Below are 25424 nucleotides of genomic sequence, written 5' to 3'. Positions count from 1 at the left end.
TGCATCGACATTATGTGGGTCTTCCAGTGGTTTTGAAGACTGAATCATTTGTTGAGCTTTCATACAACAGATTTGATCGTTTTTCATACTTTGCAGAACACACAGGATGAGTGACATAGTGACTGACCCCTGACCACAATGTAAATCTAAAATTGGATTGTTTGCGTGAACGAGTTCAGATTTGTTGTTCTTTTTTATGTTCAATAGCATGTGTAGCTGTCCCAATAACAATGTTGGGCCAGTCACTGACAAATGCGAGAAAAAGAACTAAAAACCACAGCAATCCCATTTCTTTTATAAACAAATCCGCAATCCAAATCTTGGTTTGGATGAAGTCAGCTATAGCTGACCTGAAGTCTGTGTTCTTGTTCTTTAAGGAACATTGTGAAACACCCGTCATGGCAAGGCCATGTTGATTTTTTGAAGTGTACGCTTGCTGAGTACATGGTCCCCACAGCAATCGGCTTGAGGTTTCCAAGAAGCAGATCACAGCTCCAGCAGTGACAGTGTGTGGACACTGCAGCGCAAAGCCAGAAAGTCACAGGTTTCAATCCACCTGATCTCAGTCACTAATTGAAGGCTCCAAGTTGGGAAGCAAAACATCGGTCTGTAATAACATGGGTGGATCTAGGCCAGGTCTTAGATGAAACGCGTGCAAGTGTGGATGAGGGCAGATTGGGTTTGGCTGCGACGCGATGCATTTCATATAACCTACCTACTGACATTTGCATTCACCACTGAGGTAATCTTAGAATGTCATAGGATAGAAACAGGATATTTGGCCGGGGGATTGAAGATAGTCCTGTATATAAATCATAACTAACTTCCAAATCCGACCCAGGAGAATGTTAATTCCAGTTCTCTGTCCAGCCCACATCCGTCTCAGTTAAGTGCAAGTAATACATTTGGCTGAAAAACCTCAACAGACCCACATTGTTTTTATTTGATGTCAAATGTCATCGACAGTGCAGAGCTGATGTTTAGTATCAAGTCAGGTTAGATGTATAAGTCAGCTTTGGACATGAATGTTTTTTTTTAAAAAAACAATTCCATACTTGTAGGACTGGATTGTTTCAAGTGTCAACCAGTGTCTCTTAGAAACCAAACCAGTAACCCTCTACCTAACCAATACTTCAGCCATCTGAGCAATTCCATCTTTTCAAATTATAATAATAAAATTGGTCACTTAATCCACGACTGTTTGTGGACGCTGCTGTGCACAATAATATAATAATAATCCTTGCATTTGATATAGCGCTTTTCATGTCTTCTAGACGACTCCAAGCGCTTCACAGAATATGCTGTAAAGTGAATGGACTGTATATTTGTGGGCGAAACGCGGCAGCCAATTGCTCACAGCAATGTCTCATAAATAGTCGTGGATTGAAAATGACCAATTTATTATTGTTTTGGAGGGATTATTATTAGGCTCTGTGTGGAGTAAGGAAACTTGCCCAAGGTTTCGCCCTCTGCCTGGAATTGCTTAAAAGGCGAGTACTCTAACCACTGAGCTACAGGACTCCATAATTAGCTGTTGTTTTTCGCCCACAAAATATAGTCAATTCATATATTGAATATATATTCTGTGATTCGCTTTGAGATGTCTCAAAGACGTCATAAGGCGCTATATCAAAAGCAAGAATTATTATTTTTTAATCTCATCAGAAAAATAGGATCCAGGCCAGGATGCGGAGAGGGTTCAACTGCATCTCGTTCATCTGTTATCCTTAGCAGCTCAAGTTGACATGTTAATAAAAAGCAATATAAATTAGATCAATTCATTAATTTGTGGCCGAAAGCAATTCTGTTTGAATTTACTGATGTTTGAAAAGGGGGCTCAGCAAGACAGGAACTTAAACAAAGGTAAGTGTAAAATAGTGAAAGAGTGCTGGAATTTTTCCTGAATAGTGCTGGGAAACAGAACATTTATTTCCACCTCTCCCTATCAATATTAAATACTCCCAGGTCAGGTACACTGTGAAATACGTTTGGAATTAATTAATTCTCATCACCCCAATTAATTCTCAAGTGCTGCACTTCACATCCTTTAGAAACTTGATTGAGCCTCCCCAGTCTCATTCTATTTAAATTCCTTAGCTGGTAAAGAGATATGCCTTTGAATAAGCCTTGAAACAAGAGGATTTTATATTTCTTTTCAGCTTCGGCAAGTGGCAGACATTTGAAACGAGTCATTAAAACAAGTTAACTGCTCATGATTGGTAACTTCAAAAAGGAACTGGACACAAATTTCATCAAGTACGCAATGAAATAATAAGATTCATATTCTTACTTCTCCACCCTTACCAAGAAAAAGGAAAATTGTCAATGCAGCTTTTTGTTTGGCTCTTTTGGGAGCTTAAACAAACAAAGATTTAATAACAGCAGTAATTGTACATAGTCCAGTGTTCTTACGAAAGTTCATCCTATCAATCTGGTCTTGATTTGAAATGAGGTTGCAAGGTGAAGCATCCAGTGCCTTGAATTTTACAATAAATAATAAAGCTGTTACTCAATTTAATCTGGCAGCAACTCCTTGCGTTTCTCCTTCTCAAGTATTTCCACATCAGGAACTGACTGTGATCTCTTCTCTCCTCTGTGCCAAAAGGACATCATCATCTCCTTTTCCTACTCATCTGGGATGCATGCACCCAATAGCCACTATATCAGGCTTTCATGGCTATGGTATAAAGTATCAAAACCTTCCCTTTTATTAATCTCACACACTGGCCATGCCTGATCATGAGTTAACCACCTTTTTGATGGGTGTTCAGAACAAATGCTGCAAGGGTTCCTCAATAATCTTTAACAAGGACTCAAAAAGCTAAGCTGAAAGGCCACAACACTGAAATGAGCTAAACACAGACAAATCTTCCATTAACACTAACCTCAACACTCATATTTTACACACGTATCTTCACGCAAAGATGAATAAACACAGGCCTTGTTGGCATAATACAGAAAGTTTTATTATGCAATAATTACCCACGTTATTATAGTTGACCTGATAAGTCAGATATTGGTATTAAAATTGTTGATGAGCAACCTATTTTCCCTGCTGTAAAATCTGATTACAGAACGTACCACGATATTCCAAGAAACCTTAGAAAGTTAAGCATTACGGGATGGGGAAAAGATAGGAATGGAAAAGAAAAAGATCATGGAAAAAGAAGTTCCATCGGCTATTTAGGAAATCAGAAAGGTCAAATGAAGGATATAAACTCTACAAATAATCATTCAAATATCAAAAGAAAAACAATAACAAGAGACAACCTATCCCACACCATACAAAGTGGTCGTGTGGTTCTTCTACTCTTGCTGCATTTAGTCGGGGACCTCAGTTAAGTTTATTCAAATGTATTCATGTATTCTTTCTATACATCGGCTACCTTTCTCCCCCACCCCCACCCTCCAACCCTCTTCATTCCAACTCCCAACTTGAGTACAAACCCTTAACTGTCCAGCGTTCTGGGACATCCTTCTGACGTGAAAGATACTCTATAAATGTAATTTGTTGTTGTTGCTATATTATATATATATGTATACACACATACACCTAAATGTATGCACTATCCATCGTATAGGTTAAGGTACTCAACTTGACTTGAGTTTTAAAACAAAAATATTACAATGTGCCAACCGCCATCTTAAAACTGGCTCTCACATCGCAGAGAATCCGAGAAATTACCACTTTGAGTTCACAAAGATACTGAGTCTCCTCAGGCAAATATCTTTAAACATTCCTATTGTCAGGGTGCCCATTAATTAGCAGGTCCATTAGTTACTGTATTGCCTATAAAGCTGCAACTAACCAAATGCGGCAGCAGGAGGCGTCTGAGCAAGAAATAATCTGAAAATTGGTGCCGAGGGGGGGGATACGATAAAAATTTAAATTCAGCTTCAGTTTTCTTAACAAAAGTTTTCCTCAACAAATGCCCCAATTCCATCAGTGGAGACTGAAAACCATCAGAAATGTAGTTGCAGATCAACAACAACAGCTTGCAATTATATAGCACCCTTCACGCGGGATAGGGTCCTGGAAAGCCTAATTAGATCAATTGGGTGCAGTACGGCCACGAAGAATAGTGAGAAGCTAATGCAGGAACAATCATGGAAACACAAACACAGAACAAACTATTACTTGGCTTTGAAACACAGCTAATAATAATAAAAAAAAAGCATCAAAATATATACATATTTAATACGGACACCGGTAACCTCCTGAAGGATTTCCTCCTGATCTATTTATTCCTGGCATCATCTGGCCTGAACGGTTATCAAGTGGATTAGGGCCATGCTGATAACCCCCTTGGATGAAGTTTCCTTGACTGAAAAAGGACAGCAACAAGGTAATTTACACACATAAAAAAAACACAAAACACAAATTTATCCAAATACTGAGGATTGCAGGACCAGTAATTTAAATTCCGTGCTTTGAAAAATTCACCAGTTTAAGGAAATATGAAGCATTTAAGAGGGATGGATGGAGTATAAAACAGCTCAGACTAGTTGGGCCAAATGGCGTTTCCATGCTGTAACGTTCCATGCAGTTCTCATTAAAACAAGGTCACTAACCCCAGAAGCTGGCTGCTGCAGCACTTAACTAAACCCGGAGCCTCACTATTTGACCCTAACACTTGAAGTGCTTTCATAGCTCAACAGCAGTCTCTAACGGCAGAAATTCAACATTTCACGAATCAGGAGAACAGTACAAAGCATTAAAATCCTCAAGCAACTTGCCTGGTCTCTCTTGCCTGCCCCCCTCACCTCAGCCCGCAACAAGTTTCAACCTTTGAATCACTATACGAGGTAAGTTGGAAGTGAAGTAGGAAGTTGATTTACGAATAAACTGTTTTTTTAATAGTTTTTTTTTAAAAAAATCAGGGATAATCCCACATTTGGAGCATCAAGTAGAGGCTTTAGAGCAGTTGTCTCAATCATCCATTCCTGAGGCTGTATTGCATGTTAATATGACGCTGTAAGGATATTTTGTTGTATTCAATGCCACTGATAGTACCTTTAAAATTCATTTAAGACTAAGGGTGTTTTTGTGAAGCATGGAGTGAGCTAACAAAGGGAATGTGCAAGATGTTAATTAGAATAACTAACGAAAATAAGGAGAACTGGATGGTGAGGTGAGTTTGCTGGGCTAACACTCCAATGCACACATCCCCATTAAAGATCCTGCAAAACATAGCAAAAGAGAAGGGAGGTTTTTTTTCCCCTTTCGGTGTCCTTAACAAAAACTATCCCTATGAAATGGTCATCCACCTTATGACTGTATGTGGGACCTTGCTGCGTGCAAACTGGTCATCAAGTTTGCCTACAAAACCAGTTACACCACTGACATTTTTATCTGTGAAGTACTTTGACTGGACAAAGCACCAAATAAAATGCAAGCCCTTCCTTTATTTAGCAGATGTACAAACTATATTCATTCTAACAAGTTTGAAGGTTATTGAATTATTTTATTAAAGGAAATATTTGTGCCGCTTACTTAGGAATTCCAGCTCTTCTCTGCATCATAAAGTCCTGCCCAGACTGGCTGTGCATGCCTCTGTCACCACCTGCAACAGCAATACACTTCTGGTTAATCCTCAGTTCATGATGTGTCATTAACAATACAAATCAATGCACATACAAATATTTCAAAAGCATTTTAGAGAAAAGACAGCCCATTTATTCATTAATAACACCATCAGCAAACGAGCCCCAACGCATGCCTATAAAATTCTCAACATTTTTGCACCATTAGGCAACTTATGTGTTATAGTTACTTTGGTACCTGCTGAGAATTAACTATTTGTGTCCATCACGTGCCTGTTTGCACATCATGTCAATTTATTTGTTTTTCTTCACCAATTTTGTTCCTTCCCCCTGGAAACATTTGACTAGTTTTTACTTCTATTAGAAGCTGCAAATGAATTGTAAATACCAATATTTTATAAACTAAACCTTAACATAAAGTTGGAAACAAGATCTCGAATGAACCTCATCTGATGGATAGTCCCAACAATGCAGCACAGCCCCATCACAAATAATAATCCCTCCAAAACCAAAAACAATAATAAATTGGTCATTTTCAATCTACGACTGTTTGTGGGACATTGCTGTGCGCAATTGGCTGCCGCAATCGCCCACAAATATACAGTCAATTCATTTTACAGTGTGTTCTGTGAAGCGCTTTGGGACGTCCTCCCGACGTGAAAAGCGCTATATCAAATGCAAGGATTATTATTATTATTATTATTATCACTGCATTGGCTAGATGACCTCAAAGTCCCAACATGGGGACTTTGAACCAACAACCTTCTAACTCAGAGGCAAGATGGCTACCAACTGAGCCAGGCTGACACCTGACACACAACAACAACAACAACATAATTACATATATAGAGCGCCTTTCACGTCAGGAGGACGTCCTAAAGAGCTGGACACCTTAATTACAGTCAGACACGAGGTTCACAAGAGAGAGCAAATATCTTTGCTTAAAATACCAATTGTCTATTTTCACTTTTTTTAAAACCACGGTATGGAAATGCAGCCTAGTAAGGTTTACCTTTCCAATAATCCCTGCCCATTATTCCTACTTCCATGCCGCCTTGCTGCGAATGATCAGGAAATCCCTCCATCTTCCAGCATTGATTATTGTTCCAACCCTGGCCGTACCTGATGAAAAGAAGCCATAAAATAACTCTTTAGTAAATACAAGACAATTAAGGCAAGACTTTTATGTTTTTATATTTTTACACTTCTTAATTTTGTTCTATGAAACTTCTTACTGCCTTTAGTCTTCCCTTTCCCTTACAATCTGCACATTTTAGACCTCTTCAATGTTAGTTCAGCCCCAGCAACAAAACCTGCACAACCTGCATCCAAGTAACAATCTTTACCTAACATCATTACAAGGTCTTTTTAGAGTTCGATCGAAGCACATCTCACGGAATAACTCTTCCTTTTCCCGGTAAATTCGCTCCTGTTCTCTCCTCCTCTCCTGTGCAGAAGTAACACAGTAGATTGCTACAAGCTGTTGGAGACTAAGACATTTTTATCTCTATGAAAACAAAAATTACTACTACACATCCAGTACCTCAAACTTGTACATTTTATTTTAATAAGCAAGAATGCCACCTTTATGACTTTTGGTTATTTATTCTGGCTCTGGATATTAGCCATATTTGGAAAGAGATTTAGGATGAGCCCAGTGGGAAAGCTCAAACCAACATTTAAAAAAAGAAAATACATTTGTTTCGTGCCTCATCATGTCAAATAATCCTTGCAGTTAATATAGCAACTTGTCACGTCTTCAACACATCTCAAAGTGCTTCACAGAATATACTGTAAAGTGAATTGGCTGAATATTTATGGGCGAAACGCAGCAGCTAATTGCGCACAGCAGTGTCCCACAAACAGTTGTGGATTGAGTGACCAATTTTTTTTGAAGGAATGATTACCCACAGAAAAGCAATCGGCCAATTGACTAGCAACCGGGTTCCTACTTACTACTAGGTAAACAGAGGTGTGTGGAGTAAGGAAACTTGCCTACAATTACACAGTACTTTGCAGTAAATTCATGTGAAGTTCTTTAAAACATGTCAATGACACGACAAAGCACTATGTCAAATGCAAGGATTATGTTTTAGTTACTGTCAACCATTCTGCATTGTTTCCTGTTTAAATCTAATAATAGCGGTACTACCTTTGCTGAAACATTACTCCATAGTATTGCTCAGGAGATTTTCAAATCTTTTGTGTTTGTTTTAAATGGCAGTTTATGCAATTGGGATAGAAAACCCTTAAAAGAAAAGAAAATCTTTTTATTCTCCGTCTCTCCATGTTGACATGAAACCCAACGTAAAGCTGATATCCTGCTAATTGGAATTAAGCACCAAAAGCACTCTAACTGGCTTTGGGCTCTACCATTGCAGTGTATAGTGGAGTGGGGGTGGGGGAAGGATCGCACACCCATAGAGCAGTCAATTTGTTGACTGGGTGTAAGTTTCAATAATGTGCTCATTGTCGTCACTGTTAATTAACACATTTTTTCTCTCTATTGCGCCCGTGTTGAAGCATTGCGAAACCTTGGGCAAGTTTCCTTACTCCACACTCCTAATAATAATCCATCCAAAAAACAAAAACAATAATAAATTGGCCATTTTCAATCTACGACTGTTTTGGGACGCTGCTGTGCACAATTGGCTGCCACGTTTTGCCCACAAATATACAGTCAATTCACTTTACAGTAATAATAATAATAATAATCCTTGCATTTGATATAGCGCTTTTCACGTCGGGAGGACGTCCCAAAGCGCTTCACAGAACACACTGTAAAGTGAATTGACTGTATATTTGTGGGCGAACGCGGCAGCCAATTGCGAACAGCAATGTCCCACAAACAGTCGTAGATTGAAAATGACCAATTTATTATTGTTTTTGGTTTTTTGGAGGGATTATTATTAGGCTCTGTGTGGAGTAAGGAAACTTGCCCAAGGTTTCGCCCCCTGCCTGGAATTGAACTCAGGTCTCTCACTTGCAAAGCGAGTGCTCTAACCACTGAGCTACAGGACTCCAGTATATTCTGTGAAGCGCTTTGAGACGTCAAGAAGACGTGAAAAGCGCTATATCAAATGCAAGGATTATTATTATTATTAAAGTCTCAAAACACGTAATTGTCAAATGTACTAATTATTTATTGTAAGTAAATGAGGCAGAAATATATGTCGTCAGGCCTCCACAAACAACCATGAGGTGAAAGACCAATTAAGTTAAGATGTCATTGAGAGGACATACTACATCAAATGCAAGGATTATTATAATCTGTAAGATTGTTGGCCAGGACACCAGGAGAAGCTCTCCTCTTCAATATTGTCATGGGATCTTTACCTATGGAAAGACTTTTTTTTAAAAATGTGTTACCTGAAGGATAAAGCAGTGTACTGTTCCCCCGGCACTAAAGTGCCACTTTAGCAATGTATTGGCACATAACTAATGTGTTTGTGTTATTGCTTATGGTGACCTTCTTTCGTTCATTCCTCCAGATAATATTCCAACCTTCCCTGGGTTCCCGTCCTCGCAATAATATACAAATAAGACTTGCATGTAAAGTAGCACCTCACCATATTGAAATATTAAGTACTTTATATAGTCGTTTGCCAACATAGCAGCTCGTGTAGGCCAGCTATATCTCACAATTAGCAGTGAAGAAGTGACCAATTAATCTGTTTGATAAGGGCCAAGTACTTTAATCTCATCCCTTCCCTGGATTCTCCCTTTACCCCTTCTATCAGCAATCGCTCTCTCTCCAGTGCCTCTCGCTCCATTCTCTCCCTTTCAAGGCGCATCCTCTCAAGCTGCAGGCGCTCCCGTTCCCTTTCCAGCAGATCTCGAGATTCCTGCTCCCGACGGCTTTCTTGCTCCCACGCTCCACGTTCTCTGGTGGGAAAACAAAACCAATGTTTCACGATTCAACAGGAGGTCAAAAAACAAATCGGGTAACCCGGCAATCGCAACCCTCGTGTCATCCTAATTTCAATCTAGAAATCCAGTTAATTCATAATTCTGCAACACGTATCCTCTCCTGTACCAGGCTCTGTGAGCTCCGATGTGCACCTATGATAATTTTCCTCCCCCCACCTCCCACCTTGCTCAGACCTCTATAAAGCTCATTCAGAGGTTATCCTTCATGAAAGACCACTTACTTGCCAGTTGTTGGTGTTATCAAAGGCTTAATTCTGATTTAAGTACAGATCAGGCTCCAGCTGGCAACACACGTTGCACATTAAAGTATCATCTTCACTGGCTTTGAAATCAAGTGCTTACTGGATGACCAAGATGAGAGACAAAAAGCTTAAAATGAGAAGATATTCACTCTCAAAAGCAGGCATTATTAACCTTCCCGATAGTGAAAAACAGGCTCTCATTTTTAAAAGTCCCCAAATTCCGACTCATTCCTTGAATACCTACAATAGTTGAAATTGCACCAAACCTTAGCTTGTAAGATTATTTTACCTACGATTTTACGATCAGAGAGAATTGCAGCCAACTCTTCAATCCAGTCAATTTAAGACTGTATCGTCTTTCAACACCAGTCAATTCAATTCCAGTCAGTTTGGTTTTCTGCAAGTTCCCAAAAAGAAGCGGTTTGTAAATTGACACTGAATTGAAGATTTTTTCACCGTTCCCTCTTGTCAGAAATTTAAGGCAAAATGGCTAAGACTCGGCAGAACTTCAGGCCTTTGAAATCTTCATTCAATGTGACATGTCACCAGAGGGCAGGATTCTCTGCATTAATCGCCCTGCACAAATCACAGCAAGGAGAGGGAATAGAATGTCTGCACTTACATCCAGCTAAATAATGGTACAAAAGTGTTTGAACTGGACAGTCGTCATGTCATTAGCTGGTGAAACCATTTGACAGTCTACTGAGAGCTAGTCATTCTTCTAAGGTTGTAAAAGTTTGAGAATAGAGACAAAAGCATCCGGACAAGTGTCAAATCTATTTTCTAAACACTGAATAAACACTGAAAAACATATTAAAACCAGCAGTTTTGCCGGGATGCACCATGCTGTACTCGCCTCTGCCTTTCGATTTCCCACAGTTCCCTTTTGTGGTCCCATTGCCGCTTCCGCTGTCTTAGCGCAATGAGTTTCTCGAACGATACGACGTCTCTTCGCCCGTCTCTGCTGCGAGATCTCCTCCTGCTCTCTGATCTCTTTTTTCCCCACAAAAAGGAAAATAACTTGGAATTTTACAACGACCACGCAGCAACAAATTACATTTGTATAGCGCCTTTCATGTCAGGATGTCCCAAGGTGCTGGACAGTCACCTGATGGTTGGGTAGAGAGTGGGGAAGGGTAGGAGGGTGAACGAAGCCACCGTACGAAAGCCCAGTTAAACTGGACATTTTAGGGGCTTTTGTGGGATTTTGTGCTTTTGAAGCGCTCCGAGACGATGGGCACTATATATAAATGCTGTGCCAATTGTGCCAATTATTCAACATCTGCAGCAGCAACTATGTCAAATTAGATCACAGAACATACACAAGTTATAGGCAATTCATAGAATGGTATACGATTCATAAAATGACAATGCATCAATATTTCGTAGCAAAAAACAAGTCATTTGAACCATTAATATTGCATTAGTGTTTTTTTCCCCACAAGCCACTAATTTAAACTCACTCTACTGCTCACTCCCACATAGTCTTTCTCAAGCATCTATTAAATTCCTTTTAAAATAATGTATGACTCTGCCTCAACAATCGTTTGTGGCAGAGAGTGCCACACTCCAAGCACTCACTGTTTCTCCAAGAAATGTTTCTAACTTCTCCTTTAATATGAATATGTATCACTTGCAAATTCAGCTGTAATAACTACTGGGGTTACGAAAGGTATTGTTCTGATTGGGAACTTACTCTCACCCTATCTCTACTTCTCCTCCTATCTGAATCTCGACTTCCTAGAAAGAAACAGAAAATAATGGACACAGGTCAGTAACTGCTGATATTACTCAATGTGTTCCACAATGTATTATTCAATTAAATGTGACCTGCTGCTTCAAATTGTGACCTGCAATATCAGCTCCCAGATCCCTGCAATGCTTCACACATTCTATTCACAAACCAAAGTGAAGTAAATCAGAAGTTAGTCTTCAAAACTGCATCTAGAATACTAGCATCCTTCGAGTCCTGCAGTAATCTCCAAATATAATTGGGTCTCATTTTAAGGCCCCTTTTCGGTATAAGCTCATGTTCACTCGAAACTTAAAACTTGATGGACACTATCCAAATCCAGCTCACTTAAGATCTTTTCTCTGACAGCCTTGACACAGAAGACTTTCATCTCAACAGACTCAGCTGAATTGAAACCCCAGTCCCAGAGGGCAACGTGCCAAACCACTTCACTGAGCCATCTATTCCCATACTCACTTCTTCTAGATTCCCTTGAATGTGAAGATCTATGTCGATGTCCATACTTTCCCCTCTTTCTATCTCTTTTATCATCCGTCTTCCTGGAATCTTCTTGGCCATCTTTCCTATCATCCCCCTTTCTGCTAGCAGATGATCTGAATTAGTATTAAATACATTTGAAAGAGAAGTATTAAAATTGGGATAGTTCAAGTTTCTGCTAACAAGATAAAAAGATCACAAGATCTGATGAACTGTTAGTCCTTTTATTGTCCTGTTACTCCTTGCCTAGTGTACCTTGAGAATAAACCAAATTAGTAACCATTAAGAGCTTTATTGCAGCACTTCCAACCAAACCAAAACAGGCCACATTATGCCTACATCATCACTTACTTCTCTCGAGAATGTCGTCTATCATTTCCTGTTTTACGAGTGAAAGTTGATTTGCAGTCCTTCTTCATATCTCCTCCCTTCAGAACTGAATGTTTCTTACTGCCAGATTCATTTGAAGCCTGAAGACACAAACACACTCTGTACCTGTACTGAGCATAGAGCTGTGACCACAATAAATGTAGACACAATCACCCTTTGCCCAAATCAATCAATAATTCATTATTCGAGTTTGCAAGTAGCACCCAGGAGCCCAGGCAGGATACTAGATGTAAATGGGCTATCCATAAACACGCAACGCACTCCCCATAAAATATCTCTGCAATTTGCTGCATGTTTATTTAAAAAACATCCCCAAACTTATTTATCAGTACACATCACTACCCCCTTTGCGATTACCATTTCCACAGTGATGATTTGTCCACTTAGCTCAGAGTGATTTAAGAAACTGATGCATTCTGCTGCCTCTTTGAGTGTTGACATAGTTATAAACCCGTAGCATCGGGCACCAGGATTATGGGCATCAGTTACCACTTTGGCACACACCACCTAAACAAAGGAATCGATTACCAGTCATACATAGAAATCAGCAGCATATTGTCACCTATTTTTACATTGCTCACATACAAGTTGTTTTGCTGATAGAGTGTATATTGGTCTCTCCCTCTTCAACTTCTCTAACCTCCTCTCCTAAAACTTCACATGGACCAATTACTTTCTGACGCATCACCCAAAATGGCCATTCTTCATATTATTATTATAGTCATCAGTTTCAGTGACAACGACAGATGCGTGGGGGAAAGAGACATCACCGTTTAGTGCAATTAGGCTTATGTCGCCACCACCAAATCATTTTGTACAGCGTAAATAAGTACAGAAATCAATTACCAGTCATACACATAAATCAGCAGGATATTTTTACACAATTTTACATAGCTCACATAGAAGCTGTTTTGCTGGCAGAGTGTATATTGGCCCCTCCCTCTTCAACTTTTCTAACCTCCTCTCCTAAATTCCTTCCAATGAGCCCTGAAGCTCTTTGTATATTATTTCCTTCCATGCCAATGCAGCTCCATTCATAACTAGCATAATTATAGCCTCCTATAATCAAGCCAATTCGTATAGCTATTCCCAGTACTACTGTTGACCTGTAATCAGCAATTCTTCCCTCTGGTAATCTCTACATCTCAAAATGCTCTCTCCAGGCACGATCCAAGCTTGGAAGAATAGAATCAACAAATATACTGGTAGCTGTTTTTCGAAGTGCACACTCACCACTACATTTAATAATAATCCTTGCATTTGATATAGCGCTTTTCACGTCGGAGGACGTCCCAAAGCGCTTCACAGAACACACTGTAAAGTGAATTGACTGTATATTTGTGGGCGAACGCGGCAGCCAATTGCGCACAGCAATGTCCCACAAACAGTCGTAGATTGAAAATGACCAATTTATTATTGTTTTTGGTTTTGGAGGGATTATTATTTCACTGAAATACTTGCGACAATATTGTTAGTGCTAGTGACAGTATTAGGCATGGTTTTATGTCTTCAAGTATGCATAGGTAGAAAGAACATGCTCTGACATGGTTGACGATACTTAGATAAAGGCAAATGTGCAGTAGTCAAGTGTATTTCACTGTATTGCTTCTTTCCTTAAATCTACGTATTGCTATCATCAGTGAATTAACCCTACAGAGCATTCAGGGCGTTCAATGGCTTGAAGCAGTACTTTGGATTTGCCAATGCACTATCAACCGTGGAAATAAATGCAGGTCGACTTTAAATACATTTAAAAAGCAAAATGCATCACAAACCACTCCAACAACAACAAGTTGCATTTATATAAAGCCCTTCTCTCAGGGTCTCGTCTCGGAGCACTTGAGGAGGACTCCACTCGCCGTTTACATCTCATTTGCTCACTCAGTTGATCATTAACTGCAATAGCAGAGGAACTGAAATGATTATTACCTTGCCATATTCACTAAAGAGGTTCTTCAGGTCAGTAGCTCTGGTTGCTGCAGACAATTCGCTCACCCAAAGGTTCTTGCCAGCATTGCCTGAAGTGCTACTATTGCAGGATTGACCTGAATCATAGGGAATTGACATTAATGATGAAACGATTCATTTAAGTGTGCGCATTCATGCCAGAACCTCACACGTGTTTCACTGACAAGTATATCCATGAAATTAGATGATTACAGATGTACTGTGTTTTCTAGAACCTACCTTTCTCTTCCGCCCCATTCTTAGCACCTTTTTCATCTTCAGTGGAGCTGAATACACAAAACTATTTGTTAGACATTGAGAAATTTACATAAATGGCTTTGAGATATTTCAGTACTTCTAATGCAAGCTCCACAAATAGTTTTCAAAATCATACATTAAAAATAGGTATTGCCAAAAACTCTTTCGGTCGAAAGCAAACTTCAATACCTACCAAACTAGCTCTCACCACTACTAGTGTAATAAAATGAAACAAATTGGATAGAGGGTTAATTATCAATGGCATTTCAGAAGCCAGATTCGTAAACCACTGGCAAATAAATTGCCCCAATTGTATTTCTGGTACTGTCAAACGAGTGCATCTAACAGCAAAGTATTACAAAGTATTATCCTGTAGAGTGGAGAAGGTGCAGCAACTACTCACAGAATAGGGAATAAAGAGCTTTTCAACAAGGTTACCACCATTGCACAGACGATTCATGGCACACGTTTACTGGAATCATCTCGGTATTCATTTAAAAAAAGAAACCTTCTGGTCTAAAACTAATAAACAAACCTCTTATTCTGATCACCTCCCTCTACAAATGTGGGCTCTTTCTTAGCTGCTTCTTTAGGAACACCCTCATCTTCCAAGTTTATTGTTTCGTCCGGGCTTTCTTCAGTTCCAAGGTGCACTCTCTCTGTACTCTGACAGCCTGCCCCTTCCACTTCTTGATCCTGTTGACTACTTTCCACCTCACTAAGGTTTTCGGATGCAGCCGTTTCATCTTCCATCTTCTCGTTCCTCACCTTTGCCTTAACAAACAGGCTGGTGTCTTCTCCCATCTTCGGTCCATCTAGATGTACATCACAGTCCACGTCCATCGTAAGCATGTCCTCTACACAACTCCCGACCTTGGCAGTCTCCTCTTCTTTTTGACAGGCATCCATATCTATCATATATTGCATCAATAGTTGTAGCTTCTCAGGCGGCTCCTCCTCTGTAGGGACGGAACTACAAGCTTTCCCTGAACTCCCAGCTACATTCTCTTTTTCTATGGGATTAATAGAGTAGTACAAGGTTTAATTACAGACGGAGCAAATATATCCCAGAAGTTAGTATTCCTGCCATGTTAAAACAATCTTGGAAAACTAAAGGAGCATAGATAGCTGAGGTAGTACAGAAGGAGCTATCACAGAAAATATATAGTTTCCTTTCTACCTGATGAGTACAGTCACTAAGCAACACTGACTCCGGTGCTAAAAGTAGCTCTTCACTGATCTTCCAACTACTGTAAACCCCAAAATGGAGCGTGAATTCAGTTTCAAGAGGTTCAACATTCAAATTCTTTAGCGAATGCTGACGTATTTACATCAAGATTTGGATTGTGACACGCATTTACACACCGAGGCCCACACCCTCGCCCAATCAACTTTCTAATTTCAAATTGGGGCTGAAAATTAGCAACCCACACCCATCAACTTTATTACTTTTGATGACTCCTGAAGCACTCTATTGAAACCATTTTGAAGCCATTGAAAAAAAATTGAAACTTTCCCCTTTGTAAGTTAGATCACCGAGATAAATAAATTGTACCCCTATTTCATGAATGTTTTAATATGAAATACTATGACAGGCTAACATAGCTAATTCACTGTGCTGCATTTAAAGGCTGGGATGGAAAGCATGAAAGTGCTACTGATGCACAGTTAGAGTTTCACAGCTGTCTCAGATTGTCCTCATTCATTCAATGTGAAGCATATTGATGCAGCACATTCATCAGATTCTAAACCTCGGCAACAACTTGCATTTATATAGCGCTCTTCAAGTCGAACGGCGTCTCAGAGCATTTAAGTACACCTCACACAAAGCACTATTGTATGCACTATCAATCCAGATTTTTTTCCATTTCTAATATGTACAACTTGCAGTGACTCCTCTTTCCTTTCAGTGAACTACCCTGCCAGCATTCATTTCTTAGGCTCATGGGCTCATGAGTGAAAATGCCATTCAGGCAAGGTACCAGAGGATGTCCTGTGTAATGAAACCAACTCCAGCATTGATAAGATGGGGCTTAAAACTGAAATGGGAGGGGAATGGAAGGAAATCATATGGTTCCATAGGTTTTATGTAGATTTTATCTCACTGTATTTTTTCCTCTAAACTCATATACTTCAACATAATAATTGACTTTGCTACAAGTGGTACAAGAGTACCATTTTCAACTTGCATTTCTGCACAAAAGAGGCAAAGGGTTGAAAATAAAAACTACTTAAAAGCATAAATAGGATTGAGAGTATTAGAAGTACTCAATGGTACACTATCACGCACTTATATACTCTCGACCCTATTTGTGCTTTCGCAATTTAGCCAATTTCGAATATGCTCAGTTTTTTATGCTTTCTTCAGCTGTTTATTCCGATTAAATCGCGCTACTAAATACTGTTAAAACTTGAGAGTGAGCAAGTTTGGGACACAAGCTTCCAAGGTTATCTTCAACAGTACCTGTATCTGCTAGTGTAACTCTAGGTTCCTAAAGGGGGGAGAAAATAAAAAGCATTTGAAACCATAGCACAGTAAGTCTCATATATTAAGTATTGTGTATTATTTACAGCTTGACACAAACCATGGCATGAAACTGTGTAAAAGACTCGAAACGTAGGTGGAGGGTAGGCAGAGCAAATGAACTGTAGGTATTTAATTGCTTGCCTGAATGATCAAGATTCACTGTACAAATCAATACTTTGGTATGCATAGCAAAAGGGTTTTAAAATGCAAATTCAAGGGGCTACCACGGTTATGAATCTGCCTTTTTTGATCCGAACGGGTTTTTAAAAAACAGTAATGATAACACTAATTATCAATTGACTTGGGAAAAATGCGTTACAAAATTCAAACCAAGAATATGTTTGAGGTTAGACTTACTCTCAGCTAATTCAAATCATTTTAACACCACTGACAGTTCAGAGCTACATACAAAGCAATTCTCCCTCCCCCATAGCTCTTTGACTGTTAATTATTAAAGCTTTCATAATTTATCAGTTATAGTGGCATGTGAAAATGATGCAGTAACATGCTCTGTGATCTTTTCCTTGCCACACTTAACCACTGCACTCCTAGCATCTCCTCTTTGTCTGAAGTGTGTACACATACTACTTTAGTATCCTGTACCTGATCAGCAGTAGCTTCAATATCCTCCTATAATGAAGAAGAAAAAAAGGATTACACCAAGCCAAGTACCCATCATACTTACTACACAATGGAACAGTACATTCAGATCCTAAACTCCTGCACTGGATCGATGGATATCGATTTAAGTTAAAAATATTCCTCTCATGCTCCCAATTTCTGACAAGGGAGGATAAAAATAGGTAACCATACAGCACATGTCCAGTCTAACTTTGATGTCACAGAAATGGACATGCCCACACCTCCAAGTCTGCCTGCGTTACTGCAGACCTGTCTGGTTGTCAAACAGTCAAACAATTTTATCAGTCAATTATACTTATTGTGAGCAGAAACCAATGGCAACTACAAAATCTGTGGAGGGGCCACAGCAAAAACATATCTTCAGGAATCAAATAGTGGAGGAACAGAGCCCTTGCCTGATGACTGTGGCTAAACATACCATTGAAGAATTATTCTAGAAGTTAGTCTTGTGCAAGAATCTACCTGCCCATCTCCAATATCCTCTTCAGTACCACTGTCCTCAATCTTGTATCCTAAAGAATAAAAGGAGAAATGTAAATGACATTCCATTTAACCCATATTTGTAGAAAGTACTGAACTGTCCTTTCACATCTGGAGTGTGGATTCAAATCAGTGAGAAAAAGAAACTCAACCAAGCGAGAGATGCTGAATGCTTTGTATTGATAGTATAGTATATTCTTTGTTGCTGGATGGATGGATCCTATCCAAAAAGTCTGCGATTGTGGCTTTGAGAAGAGAATACATACTATAAAACTGTACACTAACTGACTATCTTATTTATTGTGAAATCAAAAGGATGGTTTGTGTGGGAAATCGAATTGCCACACTGGTAAACGTGGATGGAATATGATTCGGAGACAGAGTCTGATCCAAACTGTACCTCAACAAGTGGTATTTAACAATCTTCATTTTCCCAACAACGACACCACGGTAAACGCACCCAAAAACAATAACAGAAAATCTGTTTCCATAAAAATATTTTTCTACCTCTTCCCATCCTCTGTGATGTCCTATTCTTTGGCGTTTCTGAAGTTTCACCAGAATTTCCTCCTTCCTCTTTTACTGCCTGGAGAGAGGAAGTTCAAAGTTATTACACAACTACTGTACTGACAGTTCCATCCCATTGCCCCTGTTCCATTCCAGCCCCTGGTCCACCCTTAGTCCACAAAGGATACAGTCACTACACTCGACAGCAAGCCCCGCGGAGAGCTTTGGAATGTCTTGACGATGAGATAACGCACTATATCGATCGCCAGGATTATTATTATTATTATTATTACATACACTGTACATTACAGTCCTGCTCCTCACCTTGGACAGCCTCTCCATCAGCACACTCTTGTTGCCACTGGCATCCAGGTTTCTCTTTCTAAGCTGGGCTTTCAGGTCCACCACCCTGAGCTCGTGAACCTGCGCAGGGAAGGTCCACAGGAAGGTGGTGGGCCATCCATCTCTCTCCTCTACCTCTCTCTTTCTATCTATCTATCTATCCACCCCCCTCTCTCTCTCCCTCCCTCCCTCTCGCACTGAAGCCCCAGCAAGATGGCGGCGTCGCCTCCCCCCCCCCCCACCCCACCCACGAGGAGGGGGGGGGGGGGGGAGAGAACCCTCTGCCCACCTGACACTGTGCAGACAGACGTGTGTGGGATGGAACCGTTGGCGAGTGAGTAAACAGTGCGAGGACTGTCTGCAACTCCTCCAGCAAACCTTGCACCACGACGAGCTTCAAACCCACAGTGTTGTGCTACAGTGTGTGTTTTTATATCCACACACACACATATATATATATATATATATATAATATATCAGTTACTGGCTCAGTATCACTCACTCACTGCAGCACTACTTATCCTGTTCTGTTGCACCAACAACACTGAAGCTGCACCAACTCCCTTGCCTTGCTGTTATAATAACAGAAGCCACCTCAAAAGGGGGGGGGTGGTCCATTTGAGAATAGAAAAGAGCTATTTTACCCCGTCAACTGACGAACAGAAATAGAACGCAAACCACCCAGGCCGGGATATATAGACATGTATATATATGTATATGTATATAAAAATAAATAAATGATCATTACCACATATTCCACTGAGCAGCAAATGCAAGTGCTCTTCATTGTGGGTTAAATATTCCACTTTTCTAATGCCTAAAAAAAAAGGTGGAACAAGTTGGACGTGAAAGTCTATTGTTTGTTGTCATGATGTCACAGTAGTTTGATGATGTTTAAGGTAAAATTTCAGTTAGTGTTGATCTCGATGTCACATATTGGTCCTCCTGACATGAAAGGCACTGCACAAATGTCATCTTGTTGTTGTTGTTGTTGTTGAAGTTGTATTGGTTACAAGGCACAATCTACGTGTTTGGTGATGCTAGTATTCTAGTATTGTTTAGGATCACTGTTGTTTAATAATTATATCGACCCATTCGACGGTTATATTTTCTAGTGCTGCGTTTCTATTACAAATTTGTGCCCACGAGTAAGCCAATTAATAATATAATAATAATAATAATCCTTGCATTTGATATAGCGCTTTTCACGTCGGGAGGACGTCCCAAAGCGCTTCACAGAACACACTGTAAAGTGAATTGACTGTATATTTGTGGGCGAACGCGGCAGCCAATTGCGCACAGCAATGTCCCACAAACAGTCATAGATTAAAGATGACCAATTTATTATTGTTTTGTTTTGGAGGGATTATTATTAGGCTCTGTGTGGAGTAAGGAAACTTGCCCAAGGTTTCGCCCTCTGCCTGGAATTGAACTCAGGTCTCTCACTTGCAAAGCGAGTGCTCTAACCACTGAGCTACAGGACTCCACAATTCTCTGGATACAGCTTGTAATGAAAACCGGCTTGTTTTTCTGGCGCCAGATTTGGGAGAAAACCCTATCCAACTAATTTCGACTCGATCCAAACATTCACGTTGCCCCTTGCATATTTGAGATCCGACTTTCTGATGTGAAGGATTGGCGCTGAAGCAATTGCAATCTTAAGTTCCATATTGGTAACCCCTAAGCTGTTTATCAGTGCACCCAGCCTGCTCTTTGCCCGAAACATTCAACACCTCCAGCATTACTGACTCCAATTTATCTCCCGGGTATATTTCTGGAATAGATACTACGGTGGCTAATTATCGGGGTGTGTGTGGGGGGGGAGGGGGGGAAAGAACATGCATTTACAATTTGCAAAACCTCCGGAATGCTCATCTGCATCTCCTTTCGAGCCTTTCCTCCGCTGATAACCAGTCCCCCTTTCGCTTAAGTCGCATTTACTGGAGCGAGACGAGCAAAGTGCAACAGACAAGACGGCCTCTGGTCACGTAAAAAAGGGGGGGGGGGGGGAAAAAAATCCCTGAATCGTCTCTCCTGCTTTCCTCCTGAACTCTGAAACGCCGTACACCGTCCGGCGCCTCGGGACGTCCTCCCGACGTGAAAGGCGCGATACACAAACGTAATCTTGTTGTTGCTGCTGTTGTCGTTGTTGTCGAACTCGTGCCTCACAGTCGGTCTTCGCCGCGGCTTTTACTCCCGACGACGACGACAGCAATAATTTGGTCAACTTCAATCCGCGGCTGCGCGCGGGCGCCGGGCGCCGGGGGGGGGGGGGGACGACGACGGCGACAGTGCGCAGTCGGCCACCGCGTTCCGCCCACACGCAAAATGGAGCCCAGTCACTTTACTTCGCTGTGCGTCCCGCGGAGCGCTTTTGAGGCGTCTCGGAAGAGGTGAGGAGAGAGAGAGACCAGACGCGAGGACACACGGTGATTATTACCGTTTATCGGCACTCACCGGGCTCTGCCGCGCCTTGCTCACACTCTGGCACACCCGTATGTCAGTGCACCCCATGTATGTAAAGGCCTGCGGCCTGGATTTCGGCCCTGTTTGCGGCCTGGATTTCCAGGCCCTGAGTGTCAGCACAAGGCTCAGGTTTACGCGGGCTTTTTTTTTTCTCTTTCCCCCCCCCCCCGCGCCCCCCTCTCTCTCTATCGCATGCGCAGTAGTCAGCGTCTGGGCGGCCGCTCCTGCGCGCGCGTAACGGTTTCCTCCCCTCCCGCCCGCCGCCCGCCGCCGCACATGCGCAGTATGCGTCGGTCGTCCCGCCGCGCTTGGCTGCTGCGCAGGCGCAGTCGCCCAGCGGCATCCTTACACCCCCCACCCGAGGCAACCGGCGCCATTTTGTTGGCCTTTTTTTTTCCGTTGCGTTGCGTTTCGGTCTCCCGAGTCTAACGGATTCCCCCCCCCCCCCCACCACCGCCAGCGGAGAACAGGATGACAGCCGAGAGTCCGGCCGCGGCCCCGATCGCGGAAGAGCTGCGCAGGATCACCGAGCTCCGGGTGGTGGACCTGAAAGCGCAGCTGAGGAAGAGGAACCTCGACACCGGCGGCAACAAGAGCGTGTTGGTGGAGCGGCTCCGCAAGGTGAGGGCAAGAGGAGGGAGAGGAGAGGAGAGGCCAGGCCAGGAGAGGAGAGAAGAGGGAGCACCACCACCCCCCCCCCCACCCCATCCCCCCGCCCGAGTCCCACACCGGAGCCGCTTCCAGGGAACCCGACCCCGGAGCGTTTTGGTGGCAGAAAAGTACTAATAACATAAGCCATGAAGCGTATCCCATCCCTTCCTCCTCCTCCTTCTTTCCTTCCCTCCCTCCCTCCCTCTGTGCCCCTGCAGACCCTTTGGCCTTTTGCCTGTGAATGCGGCCTGGCCTGTGCCTCTGCCAGCTCTTCTCTTGTGATTTCAGGCTTCCAAGGGGGGAACTCGTGTGCATTATTATTAATTATTATTATTATCATCATCATCATCATCACCACCGTCTCTAAACGCCGCCGACTTCATTTCAGTCTAATTCAGGAATTCCTTTGTGGAACACAAATGTTCCCAATTTAACTTTAAAATGGGAACTGCGGCCTCCACCTTCTCCCGCGCTGAAGCTTCTCTTTCTCTCTCTCTCTCTCCTCTCCTCACCTCACACATCCCCTCCCGTTCCTGTTTATTTTGCTTGTTTCTCGTATTCCCTTCTTATTTGTTTTGCTCGTCTGCTGTCAACTCCACCGGTGTGGAGTGTCTCGCCGCTTGGACCAGCCGGATAGATAAAAATCAGTCAGGTTTTCGGTGCAGCGAAGTTCCTTTTTATATATTATATATGTTATATACATTACACTATATACACAAATGCATCAAATCCAGAGCGATGCAAACAAAGCGTGCGGTTGCGCTAACTTTTCTCGTGCTCTTTTTGTGCTTCAAAGCTGCACCGCGCACCACGTTTTAGATCCCAAGGAAAGCAAATTGCTGATCAACCCGTTCGTTCTCTTTTGCTGTGTTCGATGGGGTAGTTGGAGCGCCATGTGGTCTCTCTGAACAGCCGGGCAGCACAGACTTCATCTCAGTCTAATTCAGGGGCTCTTATTCTTTGAAGAAGCAGATGTTCCTGACTAGCTTTAACATGAAAACATGCTAAAATGACACAGCGATTCACCGTAGGAATTAATTTCTTTTTAGCATGCAATACGCAATAACGATACGTGAGATGCGGTTTTGATTTGCGAAGTTGTGCCTCTTATATGTTTGTTACGTTGTTTTTAAAAGATGCTCGACTGAAAAGGTACACCGATTATTAAATCTGAGCCACACAGAATGGGAATACTCAGGCTTAATCCCTGAACTGCTGAGGTTTTATTTTTCTGGGGGAGCATTGAAGGGCGCAGCAATGCAACTCAGCACCCCTGACCAAGTGAAAAGGAAGATCAATGAAAGTTTTTGGCCACTACCCAATGAAATCTGATAGAAATCTTAAATTTGTATTGGGTGTGGACAGGATTGGGTTTTATAATCTGCCAAATTCACTGTGTAGACTTGCACTTGAAGGATGACCACTTGGAAGGAAACATACACTGTAATAGTATGTTAGTCATTGGGTTAAAAATTAGTTAAAACTGCCCAATACATCTCTAATCCAGCAGGCATGATGTACCTGAACATGCCCATGTGGGGCTTGTATATGATAACTAAGCAAAGCAAGCACAAAACTGTACAGTTTTGGTATCAACTTGAAAATTCTCGGACAGGGTAGCAGAAGTTTAAAAATGTTTGAATTGAAAATTAAAGTAATAGATGGACACAATAGATTAAAACAACCTTCAGGATAAAATGGGCTAATTCATTTATGTTGACCATAAAGTTCAAGTGGTGCAATAAATGTTGGCAGTCAGATTTGGTTGAATTGAAATACTTTGAATCTAAACCAGCAGCCAATTTGTATACAGCAAATGTGACATGAATAGCCATGAAATAAATGACTAATTTAATCTGAGCAAACTGGGAGAATTTCCCTGAACTAACTAAATTATTACAAAGTTTTACAACAATATTTTTTCAATGTTTCCTTTACTGTATTTTTACCAGGCTGTGGCTGTTTTCAGTCTGAAAATACAATCAGACTTGGAATCGCAATGAAAACTTTTTTCTGCATAAAGTACTGAATTGAAGAATATTCCAGTATTAATACCAAATTATGATTCTGAGCAGGAAGATGGCCAGGTACACATTGTTACATCTGAGCAATAGAAAACTAGAATTCACATCTTAAGTGCATGATTTTGAGAAAAAAAAGTTCCTTGCACCCATGAATTAAGAAATACATAACGTTTGTAATTTCTCATTACTGAACTACTAATTATAAATCTCTCTAAAATTGGTTAAAAATATAGGGGAATTTTACTATAAATTCTTGTTGTGTCTTCAGGCAATAGAAGAAGAAGGAGGGAATCCTGATGAAATTCTAGTGGCATCAGAGACTCCAGGGCGGAAAACTCCAAAACGAATAGGAAAAGGTGAAGTATTTTTCCAGAGTCGTGCTGAAGATTTTAATTTTTTTTGGTATTCAGATCTTTGACATTTGTATGTTTTCTGATTAGGGCGCAAAGCAGAGGATGATGGAACAGATGATGGTCTGGAAGAGGATTCAGGAGATGGACAGGTTGGTGGTAGTATGAGATTTATGCCTACACTGTTTTTGGAATCCCTTACTCGAACATGTTTGCATCTTTGGACTACACAGTGCAGTGCATACTGTGATGCTTGGTGTTTCACATTTTACAACTACGTAAACATCTGGTGCAAATTGCTTCAAATGGTGCCATTCTGTATTATTCTTATCTTACTCTCTTATCAGATCACTTTTATGTTATTACTCCAATGTAGTTTGTTATACAATATACTGTGCCTTACCTGTTTTTACCTGTTTGTAAGATTTAACATTTATAATTTCAGTGTCAGCTGGCTCACTCCAAATTCTTTTTGCCAATCCTCTGCTTTTCCTTCACTTATTTGACATGTTCCCACTTAAGTTGGATAATGAAGTCATTTATGTAGATTAGAATCCAGGGTCCAAGCTCTAAATCTTGTACAACTACGCTCAGTGCTCCTCTCCTCCGATCTCCCTCTTTTCCCCCTGACTGACCCCTCACCACCCACACACAAGACTCTCATATCATTTAGTTGAATTAAGACTTTTCATGAACAACTTTGTCAAAAGTATATGATGTGTAAGTGATTTGAGTGCTACTTCAGCTGTGCTGGGGAAGTGCTGCATTGTTGTAAGGACTGGCTTTTTGATGAGATATTGAAATGTGGTCATCTGATATTCAGGCACATCTGTGTTTGCTACTGTTGTTTTGGTATCTTATCAATTGGGGTGGGGGAAAGCTTCTAAAGGCTCT

At 41.1% G+C, this 25424-nt stretch overlaps 2 protein-coding genes across 6 annotated transcripts in view; one reads left to right on the top strand and one right to left on the bottom strand.

The window, feature by feature from the left end:
• Window positions 1-3507: 3507 nt before the first annotated feature.
• Window positions 3508-21708, bottom strand: LOC103183503 (scaffold attachment factor B2-like). 5 transcript variants are annotated; one of them, XM_007901027.2, is made up of 19 exons: window positions 21497-21559; window positions 19788-19856; window positions 18698-18776; window positions 18173-18222; window positions 17672-17698; window positions 17006-17033; window positions 15077-15554; window positions 14524-14570; window positions 14266-14381; window positions 12694-12843; window positions 12298-12416; window positions 11926-12062; window positions 11413-11456; window positions 10573-10709; window positions 9273-9429; window positions 6891-6991; window positions 6557-6666; window positions 5495-5564; window positions 3508-4325 (listed from the first exon to the last, which is right to left on the bottom strand). In XM_007901027.2, exons 2-19 carry the CDS (start codon window positions 19824-19826, stop codon window positions 4196-4198), a joined length of 2019 nt encoding a protein of 672 aa, XP_007899218.1. In that variant the 5' UTR covers window positions 19827-19856; window positions 21497-21559; the 3' UTR covers window positions 3508-4195. The 5 variants fall into 5 exon arrangements, with proteins under 5 accessions (XP_007899218.1, XP_007899220.1, XP_007899217.1 ...); XM_007901029.2 differs by lacking the exon at window positions 21497-21559 and adding an exon at window positions 20888-21032; XM_007901026.2 differs by lacking the exon at window positions 19788-19856 and having other exon boundaries at window positions 21497-21708.
• A 172-nt stretch (window positions 21709-21880) lies between these two features.
• Window positions 21881-25424, top strand: part of safb (scaffold attachment factor B) — a 29881-nt gene continuing 26337 nt past the window's right edge. The window contains exons 1-3 of the mRNA XM_042342663.1: window positions 21881-22126; window positions 24449-24536; window positions 24621-24682. Coding sequence (XP_042198597.1) covers window positions 21977-22126; window positions 24449-24536; window positions 24621-24682 — 300 coding nt within the window. The 5' untranslated portion in view covers window positions 21881-21976. The remainder of the gene's footprint in view (window positions 22127-24448; window positions 24537-24620; window positions 24683-25424) is intronic.

This window comes from Callorhinchus milii, unplaced genomic scaffold (assembly GCF_018977255.1).
Source record: "Callorhinchus milii isolate IMCB2004 unplaced genomic scaffold, IMCB_Cmil_1.0 Scaffold21, whole genome shotgun sequence".
Lineage (NCBI taxonomy): Eukaryota > Metazoa > Chordata > Chondrichthyes > Chimaeriformes > Callorhinchidae > Callorhinchus > Callorhinchus milii.
This window is presented reverse-complemented; position numbering and strand designations above follow the sequence as displayed.

Bases quoted from the DNA above. Each gene is read 5' to 3' on its own strand.
- LOC103183503 (XM_007901026.2), bottom strand. From the start codon at position 21,553: ATGGGGTGCACTGACATACGGGTGTGCCAGAGTGTGAGCAAGGCGCGG. The intron at 18,777-21,496 runs GTGAGTGCCGAT...TCCTCTCTCCAG, and splicing joins GCAAGGCGCGGCAGAGCCCG to GCAGTAAAAGAGGAAGGAGG. The intron at 15,555-17,005 runs GTACTGTTGAAG...TTAATCCCATAG, and splicing joins AGTTACACTAGCAGATACAG to AAAAAGAGAATGTAGCTGGG.